General features: G+C 45.0%; 1 protein-coding gene across 7 annotated transcripts in view; it reads right to left on the minus strand.

Moving 5' to 3' along the window:
- HLCS (holocarboxylase synthetase) overlaps positions 1-14231 on the minus strand; it is a 196387-nt gene that overhangs the window by 107861 nt on the left and 74295 nt on the right. For 4 of the 7 annotated variants that reach the window (XM_025212046.1, XM_025212048.1, XM_025212045.1 and 1 more), the window contains 2 exons: positions 5115-5186; positions 2021-2292 (listed from right to left, as the gene is read on the minus strand). In XM_025212046.1, coding sequence (XP_025067831.1) covers positions 2021-2292; positions 5115-5186 — 344 coding nt within the window. The remainder of the gene's footprint in view (positions 1-2020; positions 2293-5114; positions 5187-14231) is intronic. The other 3 variants (XM_025212049.1, XM_025212047.1, XM_006030385.3) reach the window with 1 other exon arrangement.

Consider the following 14231-nt stretch of genomic DNA (forward strand, 5'->3'; position numbering starts at 1 on the left):
CAGACAAAATGATGAGCCTGATATCAACCTAAAAGGTCAAACATTTGTACCAAGTTAAAATACAGAGTTTAACTTGATATCAAGCCAACCCCTCAAAGATGAGAAACACATTCTGAAGATCCAGTAAATGACCTCCTTCTCTCCACGGGTCACCACCAAAGACAATAAGAATACAGGCAGGTGCACAGATCCATGCAGACAAACCTAACTGCAGGACTAGGGCCTAAATCCAAGCAGGTTAGGGGAGAATTCAGTTTTTATATCTAATATCATTTTAGTTAGTGAACAACAGAAACAGAAATAAAAATGTTTCTTGTATAGCATTTTATTGCCCACTTATTCATAAGAAGTGAATCAGTTTTGTCTATCTTCAAATGGAATAATCTAATTAACATAATTTATACTGGATAGAAATGCAGTTTTAACATTTGATTTCAAGTTTTCCTAGCATGTATAATCGACATATCTTTTGTAAATTCTCTTGATGAATCAGATTAAAATATAAAGGATCCTCCAACAGGTAAAATGTATTCAACCTATGTATTTACCTCTCTGTCCCCCCTTTCCCTCAGCTACTAACATTCTAGTATTTAATGAACAATATAAACTAGTTGTTTTATACTATTTCATATCTATCAGTATATATTTATACTATTTCAGTTTAAGCCTTACTCTCATCAAATAAAACTATTTTTAAAAAACATATCTAACTATCCCTTTACAAGGAGGTATATTTCAAGGTCAATTTATATAGGACCTAATCTATAACTGAGGAGAAACAGTTCTTGCTCACTAACTATGACTACAGCCAAAGTGATTTTGATGATGTTAGCCTTTATTTTTTCACCTTCATCGACAAAAGACCAGGTTAAATTTATCTTGAAACAGTACAATTCATATGCAGGCCAGAATTACCATATATGATTGACCCTTCTTTCAAGAGCTTTCTTTATCCAACGTTACAACTGCAAGTAGGAACGCACAATATATCTGGAGAACAGTGCAACAGTATCCCATAAGAAAACACTCCATCCATCTGATTAGTTTACTGTGTCAAATATATTATATTATAAAAGCCTTAATCTGTCTGTCCATAATGCTTTGTCAGACAATCAGAGCGTGAATAAACAGCCAACCAGAGTGCGAAGACATGTTCAGACAGGAAACAGCGCTCCGCCATGATGGTGGGGACACAGGGGATGGAGTGGGGGGAGGACGGGGGGCGGAAGGCCAGTTCCGGTTGCCTTGGCCCCCCCGCCCAGAAGCGGCAGCAATGGAGGTGTCAGCAGCAGCGAGGGGGAGCGGGGTCAAATGGCTAGTTGCAATCATAATCCCTTTAAAAGGTACCATAGATAGGGTGACTATAAATTCTGTCATTATTCTGGTAACTCCATAATTCTGTTTTATATCTTAAATGAACTATTTTTCTCAAAAGCACCCTAAAGAGATTTAAGAAAGGCTATTTACACGCTGTCTGAAAATATTTCATCTCTAATCAACATTTGAAAAAAAAAAAATGTTGGTGAATAATTCTTCATACGAGGACATTAGGCTGAATTTTAAAACCTTCATAAAATTACAAAGAAAGCAGTGGCTTTTTATTTTTTTTCATATTAAGTGCCATCCTCCTAGGTCTGCTTATCTAAAGCAACTTTTAAAATATTCAAATTAAATTTAACATTTAAAACAGAAAAAAAAGTAAATCTTATTACCAGGAAAAGAGCTGTCGCACCAATTTTCCATCTAAATTGACAGCTAAATATCTATAAATTCCTAATAACCATAGTATTACCACCTACCAACTACTATTTTAAAACAAATGTCAGTATTTCTCCTTACATCAGTCTATATGACAAATGTTATATGTATGAGAGGTGGGGAAGGAGGGCATACTGAGAGTAAATGTAGCAAAGAGAGAAGTTTTCAACTTAGTTCTCAACACTGTGAGATTAGTTTATTCCTTTATATATGCATCACTGCTCAAAATGCTTGCCTAAGGCGGTCTACACCATTATCTTACCCATCAAGAAGATTCATTGTTGTTGATGTTACTTCAGCAAACAGAACAATCTTTCCAAGCTTCTTTGTTTGCAGATTATGTCGATATGTCTCCACACTGAAGTGCTCAGATGAGAAGTCCCCCAGCTCAGTGATGACTGGCATTCGACATGGTGTTATCTCCATTTCAGGCTTGTAAAATGGCATAAATTTAAGAGACATCTTGCTGGATTTTATTAATCCTTCAGCATCTACATTTTGGTGTAGCCACTTCAAAAAAGAAGCATGGATTTCCTGTATGTGGGGAAAATGAAGTAAATGAGATAGAAATACGCATAACTGCATACTAGTGCATACAGACTTTCTTATGAGAATATCTAAATCAACATGGAAAACTAGCCTGTTATTATTTTGTTTCACCGCCTCAGATGTATTTCCATTACTTGATCTGCCTCTGGTCTGATTGCTTGCTTATCATACCCTAAATCTGTGACTCAATTCCCTTTGTAGCTTCTCAGCCCCAAGCCAAAACCTTTCCTACAAGGCTGTTGGTGACCATACCCAGACACTCAGGCATGAAGCCAAAGTAAAGCACATGAATACTTCCACACTGAATGGGTTCTTTGGTACACTGGTTACTTATGTTCCTCTGGTACAGGTCCTAGAACCCAGAATCATGTCAGGCTTTGCTGAGAATACAGCAACCATTAAGCATAATTCATTTTCATCACAATGAACACCCATTTCTCAGCTGAGTGCTGGCAAAGCAAGTCACAAGTGAAAATAACTGGAACTCACCATTACTATGTCATATCATGAAAAGACCTTACTGAAACTGCTCAGAGATAATCAGCTAGCTAAAAGGATGCACTCCCAAACATACGTGAGTAATTAAAACGACTCAATTCTCAGTGTTCAGAAGGCACTTGCCATTGTGCTCTACTACCAGTTAATAACGCTGTTTGTATAGATGTGTGTGTTAAAGTTTTCATATAGGAAATAAAATGTATAAAGGTGCATTCATCTCGGTAGCTTCCTTGCTGATTAGCTTTTGCCCCTTTTTGGAATTTAAGAAAAGTGAAACTACATTTACTGGAAGCAAAATTAAAGGGATAGATGACTGAGTCCATTTCACAGGGTCTGGTGAGATGCCCTGAAACATCAGGTAGATATTAGTAAGCTTTTCTTTGAGACGTAGGCGATTCTTTATTAAAAGGTTTTGTTATCCCTTTCATATACTTGAGACTGCCAAACAACCAAAGAAAAAATAAACAAGGAAACTTTTCTAAAGCTAGGCCAAGTAAAAACTACAGAAACACTGATTAAAAGAAACTGGTAACATTCATCGTAGATTTGAATTCTAGGGAAAAAGCATGCCATTCTTTGTAATCTGGGCGTGAGTAGTGGTCGCCAAGTATGGTTGGGACTGGTGAGAGGGTTTGCTTGTCTGGGAAGTCTGGAAAAGGAGGCAGCGACTGGAAACAGAGGGGGAGTTGGAGTTCTCAGGTTTTAGGATATCTTGTCTGTGGGTTGTTTATTATAAGCTGCTCTAACCCTTCTGGATAGAGCACAATTATAAATCTAATAAAGAAATAAAGAAATATTTAAGACAGAGGTGGCCAACCTGTGGCATACAAAGCACAAGTGGCTTGGGCAGCCTCTCTGTGTGGCATGCAGCAGACTGGAGAGGGGAAGGCAGCACAATGGCACGGCAGGAAGCAAAATGCAGAGCAATAGATCAGGAAGGAGGCACAGGACAGGGAGTAAAAGGCAGATTGGGAAGCAGAAGGCAATTAAAGCAGCACTCAAGGACAGTGCAGGGCTACTTTGTTGCACACCTGTCAAAAAAGGCTGCCTGCCCTCCCTCTGGTTGTTTTAATGTGAACCCACAGCGAAAAGAGCTAAGGACCCTGGAGAAAGGAAGAAAGGAGCTAAGGGCCCTGAAATTTTTGGACAAATGGATCCCCCAGGTATTAAAAGATTAATACAATAATGCAATTTACTTCAAATAACCAAATTCTAGATACATCCCACTTGTCCAGTCCCAGTACACTGTCATACAATCCAATTTAAGATGGAAGGTATTCACACCCATAAAACCCACATACTATTTACTACTAAATGCTATTATTCATTGGTTATTCTAAGCTTTTCTAAAAGGGAAACTTTTTACCTAATATGGTCAATCTGTTCTTCTTGGCTACAAAGTATTACACAGTTGGGAATAACCATTAGTATAAGGTCATCACCAGTTTCTCTCTGATTAGGTAAATGTGATCTCAATTACTACAATATCTCAAGTTAACAGATACTCAAGCTGGCTCTGGCAGAAGGAATATAACCACATTAATATCATGTTCAGGGGTACTGTACTAGTGAGGTTATACTGGTTCTGGACCCCACACAAGAACCTCTGCATAGCACTGCACTACATTGTGTAGACACATAAGCTCATTCAGAGCTAGCCTTGTACTGTGCTGCACTGCACTGCACCACACAGACATATCCTTAGTACCTCAAGTACTTATGAAGTTATCTTCAATTATTTTCTGAGGTACAATTAAACCTATAATCTCCTGTGATGAGAAGGCAATGAGTGCACTTTTGGTGCTAACACCTGCTTGCTTTCCACTAATTCTTCTCTCACCAAAGAATTATTCCAAAATTGCGAATACCATCACCTAAAAAAATATATTTTTAGGAAAAAATACTGAACCAGTTCAAATCTTCCCATTATGAAATTTTCCATCCAAAAAAACACCTCCGATTTCAGGGCAGGTAACATTACTTCCTGGAAGTGACAGCTTTTTCTGTATACTGAAAACAATGGCTTTCAAAGTCATTATCTTACAGTCTCATGGTACTAAAAAACCTAATTTATCCCATGTAGAAAGGGAAATTCTATTTCTAAACACAAGCTTCTAGCCCCAAAAGGACCTAACATAGTCTTTTAAAAGTTAACTTTTTAGTTTAAAAAAAACTTGTTATTTTTAGAATTTTTAATAGTTTCTATGAACTCTTCCCACTGGGCTTCCAGACAACAGAACACCTGACTTCATAGACAAAAGGCTACAAAAATAATACCAATATCTATCTATATAAATTAAATATCTTACTCCAGATGCCAGATCCGGAGGCCAGATCATAGGAGTTGGTAGCTCACCCATGTAAAAACTTTCAATTACGGTCTAGAAGAGAAGAAAGCAGATGGAAACAATGGTCTGAAAGCTTTTGAAGTTGGAACAGGCAATGATGCATAAACTATAAAGTGAAGATGATGATTATGACAAAAGGTTATAAAAAATAAAAAATCAAATTACTTTTCTGCAGCGAAGCCAGGTTCAACTAGTTTTTTTCTTAAAACTCAAGACCCCCCTCCAAAAAAAAAAATTATTTTTGCACATTCAAAATGATAAAAGGTTTTATTATCCCTCATTTCAACTGATCTTCAAAAGCTACTTGTAGTTTTAGTCAGAATACTGTAAGTGCCAAACTCTTTCAGATAAAAATCTTAATGTGTGATTAATTATCCCATGTTTTTACATTTATAGTAACCTGTTGCTATTCATTAGGAAAGTATAATTTAGATCTTATACAAAGGATTCTATGATGTTCTGTTTAGCAAGAAGATGCCATTTCATACTGATTTTCAAATACCTCAAGGATAAGGTTCACCTCAGTATTAACAGCTACATCTGCAAACACCTACTCATCAAAAGACACTCTTTTGAGAGCATGGATTTATGGAATAAGACGCTTTTTTAATTAGCATGATATCTGCAAAGAAAGTGCTATAAGTATTTGATGTCAGTTATCATAAGTCCTTGAGTACTTTACAATGTCACCTCAACCTTTACAGAAAACTATGCCAAACATTTGGACAGATGCAATACTGTATTACTGCAGATATTTCATTATATTTGTAATATGCATTTCCCAAATTGAAGGTGTTTTCATAGAATCACAGGGTTGGAAAAGACCTCAAGAGTCATCTAGTCCAGTAGTTGGGAATGTTTTTAGTTGCAGGCCAAAATAACCCAGGTCAGGTCCCAGATGGGCTGGTGGTTCCAAAGCCCCCTGCTACTGAAATGCCACTGAAAACTGAGAGCTCCACAAGCCAGATCCCACGGGCCACAGGTTGCAAGCCCTGGTCTAGTGCAACCCTTTGCATGAAATGCAGTATGTACTATTAGGGCACTTGACCATGTAATCGGCATTTGCCCGCTAAAAATGTTCCTGGTTTAATTTTCCTTTCTTAGTTTATGACGACTAATTCAGTAATGTGGACGTGATTTACCATGTAATGGCTTATTATGCTGTAACTAGTAAAATGCGCTAGGAGGCATGTCAGAACAATTTTACCCTCCTGCCCTTTCAGTACTACTTTAATGCCAGGTGGAATTTTAGGACAAGATTTGATATTTTGGTTGGTTTATTTTCTTTGGGTCGTGCAGGGTTGCTTTTTTGCAGGGAATTGTTGGCAGCTTTGCTTGAGAGCCACGGGGTTTGTTTGTTTGGGAGGGGGGGGTTGAGTTCAATAAGCAGTGGTGCCTGCCTCCCTCGCAAAGCTTTCCACTTTTTTCTGGGCGCTTGTTGCTTGTTGTATGGGACGCTGCTGGTTGGGGCGGGAAATCTTTTAATTCAAAGGTCTGCAAGAGTGAACCTGCCTGCCACCCCCTCACAAGTCTGGATTGGCATTGGGGGTCTATACCACAAGCCTCCCAAAGGGGCTGCCCCCCTGCTCAAGCCTGGTCCCAAAGCAGTTCTGCCCCCCACTTTTTCTGCACGCTTGTTGCACCAGGTGCTGGGTATGGGGTACACTTAGGGTTACACAAGGGAACACAAAGGGTCTGGCTGCTCCCCCCCATCCCACCTCCCTGTTTGTTGGCATCTGGGTATCACGTAAACCAGGCTACCCAAGCTAAAGCCTAAATGGAAACATTACTACAGGAATTTTTATGTAAAACAGAAAGAATCCTGGGTCTCCTGTTGTTTGTATCCTCGTGTCAAAAAGCAGGACTTTTTCCAAAGCTGAGAACCAGCGTGCGGGTGGCCTGGGGTTCTTATTGAGGTTGATTAAGATTCCTTGGGTACCAAGGATCCCCGTGCCCAGGACAGCTTCCCCCAAAGTGGGGTTGGGGGGGGGGCTGTGATCAGCCTACTCCAACTCCCCCTCCCGCTGTGATCACCACACACTGACCAGCATGAGCTAACACACCTAGCTCCCGCACAGCAGCGGCATGGTGTGGGTTGAGGTGAAGAAAGAAAGTCCAGGCTCAATGAGAGGAATTTTCTTATCACCAGGGATCCGGGTTGTCTGTTTCCCACGGAAAAATGGCAAAAACCACGGATTTCCCATTTTAATTGGAGAAAACACGTATTTTTCCTTTTAGCAGGGAAACCCAGGGATTTCCCCCTTTTGCAAAGAGCTCTGCAGGCTGGCTGAGTTCCAGCCTACAAGTGCTGTTTGTAAAAGGAGTGGGAAATCCCCAGCCCTGCCTGGAGCAGGAAGAAGAGGGGAAAAGTGCAATCACTTACTGGAGGCTGCCAGAGGAGGAGGATCAGTCTTTTTTGTTCCTAGAGGTAAGTGGGGCTTGGGGGTTGCGAGGCAGGGCTGGAGGGGAAGCTGGCTGGGAGCTGAGGGAGCCAGGATGTGTTTGGGGAAGACATGGAGTGCCTGCCACCAGGCAGGTAGGCACTCCTGATAGGGCTCTCCCCCAACACTTCCCCTCCCTCAGCCTGGGCAGGCAGGTGGGCAGGCGGGGAAGGGGGGGGAATGGGGTGCAGTGGCAGAGGGGTGAGGGGCACTGCTGGCCCCCCACCTCAGCTCACTCTGTGCCTGCTCCCAGGAGCAGGGCCGGGGGTGCGAGGGCAGCAGTGCCCCTCTGTGGGCTACACGTGTACTCCCCAGTCGGGGGAAAGGGGGAGCTCACATGTGACAGCCACCACCACACCTCACACTGTTCACCTGCGGCTGGTGGCAGGAAAGCCTCACGGGACATGGGGTGCGCTGGTGGCCGCTACATGCAAACCTCCAATCCTTGGCCAAGCAGGCATGTGAGGCCTGCAGGGGGGCACTGTTGCCCTCACCCCTGCTCTGGGCAAGTGGCACAGGGCACAGCGGCAGTGGTGCTGGCAGCCACCACCACGTAAGCAAAGGTGTGGTGTGGAGACAGCTGCCGGCGATGGTGTGGAGACAGCTGCCAGCAGCAGCAAGGTGGTGGTCACTGCGTGCCAGCACCACTACACTTCTGCCACCATGCCCCATGCCACTTGCCCACAGCAGGGCTAGGGGAGCAAGGGAAGTGGTGCCCCTCTGTGAGCTGCACATGCCTGCCCAGCTGGGAGGAAGCAGGGACTCATATGCAGTGGCCACCACCACACCCCGCATCCTGTGCGGATTTCCCACTGCCAGCCGCAAACAGCGTGAAGTGCACTGGTGGCAGTGCAGTGGCAGCAGTGGCTGCCACGTGCAAGGTCCCCCAGCTGGGCAGCAGTGTGTGGCCCGCAGAGGGGCACTGCTGCCCTCGCCCCTCCGGCCCTGCTCCTGGGAGTGGGCACAGAGTGAGCTGAGGTGGGGGGCTGGCAGTGCCCCTCACCACTGTGCCCTGGGGCACACTCTGTTCCTCCCCCTCTCCCCACCTGCACACCCATGTGCCTGGGCTGAGAGAGGGGAAAGCGTTGCGGAAAGCCCCACTGGGAGTGCTTGCTGGCTCGCAGGCACTCCATGTCTTTCCACAACACATCCTCGCTTCCTCAGCCCCCCGCCAGCTTCACCCCCTCCCCAGCCAGGCAGCGTGTGGCCCACAGAGGGGCACTGCTGCCCTCCCCTCCCTGGGAGCAGGTGCAGAGATGCACTCCTCCCCCATTCTCAATCTGCACCCCCAACCCCTTCCTTTTCCATCCCCCTGCACACACCTACCTGCTGGGGTATGTCTGTGCCTGCGTGTGTGGGGCTGGGGGGCTGCTGTGGGGGGAGTAAGGGGCACTAGCAGGACTGGGGAGGCTGTGGGGGGGATGAGGGGCACTAGCAGGGCTGGGGTCGGGTTTGTGGGGGGGCCTTTAACGTTTATCACAGATTTTGGATTTTTTATCAGAGAATTTGTAATTTTTTTATCAGAGAAAACCAGGATCCCTGCTTATCAGTTAGTCTACTTGCATGTCAATCTTTTAACTGCTGCATTGGCAGATCATCATCGCCTGCAGTCATATCCCCACAGCCTACAACCAGATTCCTTCAATACTTGTTCCTGCTCCTGTCAAGCTTGCCCCTCTTCTCTGGTACTCCTGTTCCTTCTAAACCTATTTTTGTCCCCCGCAGCATGTTCTTGTCCCCCTTTGGCCACCTTTGGTTGCCATTGCTCTGCCTGACAGTCATAATGCTGCCTCTTTCTGGGTGTGCAGGGGACTGTGGGTCAGGAGTGAGGGGCACCAGCTGGGCTGGGGAACTGCAGGTTAGCTAGGAATGAGAGACACTGGCAGGGCTGGTGGGGCAGGAGGTTTCAGGTTGAGAGTGAGGGACACAGGCAGGGCTGGGGGGGGCAGTGGTTTGGCTGTAAAGCATGATCATGTTCTCTGTGTGATGGTTGTATATTGTGCCTCCTGTAGAGCAGGAGAGGACCATTTCCCATCCCCACCTCAGACCATTACCTTAAGATTCCTCAGCAGAACCTGTAAAACCAGTCAAGTGACTGTGGCCAAATCCTGGAGTGGTGAAATCTGACAGTGCATTGTCCTATCAGCCCACCATGCACACTGTAATAAGTATATGGGCTTGAATAAGGAATTTCTTTTGGGCTGGGATTAGAGATTGAAATCCTTCTTAGCTCCACCCCATCATGACTGTGCCACTGGGGGATTCTCGCCCAGACATCTCTGACTAGAGTCTTGCCTGCCACAAAGTGCTGTTTGTTCATGCCAGGCTGCCCACTGTACTAAGTAAATGGGCTCTCCTGGACATCCCCAACCAGTCTTGCCTGGCCCAAAACACAATTTGGCTGTGCCAGACTGCCAACTGACAGCACCCCAGCCATGGTGCTAAGTATATGGACCCAAATAAGAAACTGGATTTGGGGCTGGGAGTATGGCTAGAAATCAGTCTTGGGCCACCCCATGGCTTACCTCTATGGTACTGGGGGACTCTCCTGGACATCTCTGGCCAGAGTCTTGCCTAGCCCAAAGTGCAATTTGTGCATGCCAGGCTGCCAACTGACAGTCCTCCCCATGCCCACTGTACTAAGTATATGGGCTCAAATAAGGAATTTCTTGGGTCACCCCACACCATGCCTCTGTGGTTTTTCTTGTCTGGTTTTCCTAAAATTGGGCTGTTTTTTGGGCTGGGATTACAGCTGGAAATTCTCCCTGGTCCAGCCCATATGGTCAGGGTGTCCAAGAGAGTCCCCCAGTGCCACAGAGGCATGGCATGGGGTAACCCTAGCTCTGGGGTGTAATAGCCACATATAACAACAGTGCACCTTCCCACACATGTGCATGGGAATGGCAGATATGCGCCCAGCTCTGGGGTGTAACAGCTGCATCTAACAGTGAATGGGGAGGGCTGAGACACAGTTTAGCACAGCCCTGACCATACACTGCCAGGGCCCTTTGCTCCTGATCCGCAGCCCTCCCAGAAGTGGCGTGCAGTGGGTCCCGGAGGGACTAAAGCAGGCAGCTCGAGTTCTTTCTAACCCCGCTCCGGCATGAAGCTGGGCAGCTCAGTTTGCAGATGGCATATGAAGGATCTCAGAGGTACTAGAGCCTGGAGCTGCAAGCAGCAGCCCAAGGCACTGATAGCTCAGTAGTACAGCTTTCGTCTGCCGTGTAGAAGACCTGGCTTTGATTCCTGGCCAGGGTACCAGAGGGTTGAGTTACCTGCAAAAGGGAATCCCCACTGGAGAGGGGGTTTCCCCTCACCTATTTTATCACACCCCCACTAGGGTACCTGCACCTCAAATTCCATGGGATCTGAGCTTCATACTTGGAGAAACCCTGCATTTTATATTTTGTGAACCCTGTGCCTCAAGTCTGTTGCTGATTTGTCTCTGTTACATGTGTATGTTGACCTAAAATCCCTTTGACTCCACTCTGCTCCCCTGGTTCTCCCCCCCTCCCCCAAACCTTGAACTAAATCACCAGTCAAAATTTGCAAGATTAGCCCCTGGAGTCTTGCTGCAGTATTGCAATAAAAATTCAATGGACCCCAAGCAGCACCTGGTGGTGAAATTGTTGCAAAGCAGGGAAAATCCCATTTCCAGGTACAAGTCAGATCTACGTTAGAAAATTTAAAACAATAAGAAAAACTCTCATGGAAGAAATTCAGGAGCTAATGTCAGAGGTGTTTTAAATTACCACAAAAAAAACCCTAAAACGATAAAAATCAGCTGATAACGTGGATACACAGGTGTGATTTAGCTAGCTTAATAGCAATTTCTGTTGCGTGGACATAGGAAAAGTATAACATGGAAACAGGAGAGGTGCAACGTGGACAAGCGCCCTTACTGGCTATCCTAACCAAACACTTATCCAGGCTTTTCTTGAAAAGTTCCAGCAAAGGAAATTCCGTAACTTCCTTGGGCAGCTTGATCTCATGTCCTACTGTTTTCCATAACATCTAGGTTTGGGGGTCAGATGCAGGGGATTTTTTCTTAACCAGGCTTTTAGCTACATATAGGAAACCTAAAGCCAGAATCTTTCATTTTTTCCCTGTCATGCATACATTTTTTCTTGTTTTATTACTGTGGTCCTAGATTAGAATTAAATTGCTGCTACATTATTCAACATTTTAAAATGAAGCAGCATCAAAACATTTGTTTTCAACACAAAACAAACAATTTGCAGGGATTTTTTTTTAAGGGAAGAAACAGATTTTAGCAACATTTTAGCCTACCTGACCCTAATAAAGCAAACCATAAATCTCCATCCACATGCACACTATCAAAATTAATTATTTGTTTTTCATAAATTGTTTAAAACAGTTAAGCAACATAACAACAGATGGTAAATAAACATACTTTGTTCCCATGGTTATAAAAGCCCACAGAATATTAGAAATGTACATTTTTATAACTTAAATATACACAAAGTCTGTCCTACCCTGTATCTCAATCCCATAACATATCAAGTTAGTACCATAACTCAGGACTGCTACAAATCTAACTTTGAATTCATCACTGGGAACCAAATGCAGTGTATGGGTTCCAGGCATGTGCCATGCCAATGCACCCCAAGGTGCATACGCCATTCTTTAGTAACCTCTGTTGGCCATTTAAATATAAGGTGTTGGTTTTAAATATTGACATTTTGACTTTACATTCTTCTGAGGCTAGACTGAGTGTTTTATAGAAGGCACAGAAATTTGCAATGAGATAAAGTACTGTTTTATAATTCCTGATACTCCCTACTGTTATTTGAGGTTCACTATAGGAAGGACCCTGAATATATACTTACAGATTCTCTTAAACAAGCACATATCCAACAAGCAGCAGTTACTTATATTCGGTTTTTTATGCAAGCATTTAAGGCTACTTGCATGCGTGCAAAGACCAAAACAAATCCTTCTTAATTTGGCAGGAGACTCTCAAAGATTAAGGCATATAATTAAAGTTTCAGCTTACATTGATACAACACACTGTTAAGACGATAGAAAATTTGCCAATACATTCTAAATTTGACAGCAAGAATTAAATTTATAGCAATATTAAATTTGGTTCCTCCAAGAATTTTTATTTTAATTTCAAAACACAGTTGCTATCTACAATCCAAAATGGAGTTTTCTTTCCCAGTTCATTATTAATGAAAAATGTTTATGGGAGGAGAAAAATAAAAGATTGACAACTTAATTGTATGAGTTTATGACAAGAAGCAAACCAGTATTGAGAGGGTTAGGGACAGAAGTTACACATAAACTGGTTTAAGTGACTGGAAACTGGTTTAAACCTGTAACAAAACAAAAATTCAGTGCACATAAGCCGCTTTCAAAATGGCCGAAACTAGTTTAAAATAAGCCTGGCTGGATGTAGTATCAGACTTAACTGATTTAGGTTAAACCAACTTATGCAACTTCTGTGCCAGATCCCTTCCCGATTCAAGTTAACTCAAGAGTCCCCCAGCATCCCAAGATGCTTGGGAACCCAAGGCTGTGCTGTCTACTCCAACAGAGCAAGGCTGGCCCCACCCCCAGCTGTCACAAAACTGAGGCACTAAAGCCTCAGCTCCTCAGCCTGCTTCCTGCCTGGGCCTGTCAGCCCAGCAACATGGGGAGCAGGGGAACAGATGCCCAGGCCCCCTTAGCTCCTGTACAACAGGAGAAGAAAAAGCCCCTGTGGTAGGGGCTTTTTGTTCCCCATCCCCTTTGCAGCCCAGCGAGCTGTGCAATGATTGGCTCAACCCCACCCTCTCCCCAGCCTCCACCTTCTAGATGGGGAAATGTACCCCTCACCACTCCCAATGAGGTCTGCCCAGTGTGGGAAGGTAAAAAACACCAACTGGGGGGGGCTTTTCACCCCCCCACACATATCAAGCCTGGCTAGGATCCCCAAGCCCCACCCCTTCCCTTCCCTTCCTTTCCCTAGCTATCACGTTCTGGTGGAGGCAGGGGGAAGTAAAATGCTGCCCCACCACCCCCACACAAGCCCCAGCAACCAAGGTCTGCCTAGCACGAAGGGGAAAGCACTCACCCGGTGGCTTTTTGTCTCCCTGCAGCTCAAAGCCAAGCTGGGATCATCATCTCACCCCACCCTCTCCTCAGCCATTTGTCAACTGGGGAAGGAGTAGGGCTGAGGTGATCCCAGCCTGGCTCCAAGCTGCTGGGAGATGAAAAGCTCCCAGATGGGTGCTTTCCCCCCAGGCCAGGCAGACCCCAGCCAGCTGGGCCAGTGCCAGGCTAAGGGGGAAGGGTGCTCCCACCCCCTGCTCCCCCATCCCTTTCAGACGTTATGGCTGAAGAGGGGCTGGGGCTGGGCCAATCCCAAATTAGCTTAAACTGCAAAGGAGTTGGGGGGGAGACAAAAAGGCCCCAGGTGGGTGCTTTCCCCTCTGTGCTGGGCAGATCTCAGCTGGGGGAAATAGTGCAGCCCCACCCCCTGCCCCCCCAGAGGCAAAAGCTAGGGAAGGGGCAGGGGGTCAGAAGGATCCCAGCCAGGCTCCAGCTGTGAGTGGGGGAGGGTGAACCCTGCCCCCCCCAGTTGTGGGCTTTCCTCTCCGCTCTGGGCAGAGGTTGGCTGAGAGAGGCTGCG

This window comes from Alligator sinensis, unplaced genomic scaffold, assembly GCF_000455745.1.
Source record: "Alligator sinensis unplaced genomic scaffold, ASM45574v1 scaffold69_1, whole genome shotgun sequence".
In the NCBI taxonomy this organism is placed as follows: domain Eukaryota; kingdom Metazoa; phylum Chordata; order Crocodylia; family Alligatoridae; genus Alligator; species Alligator sinensis.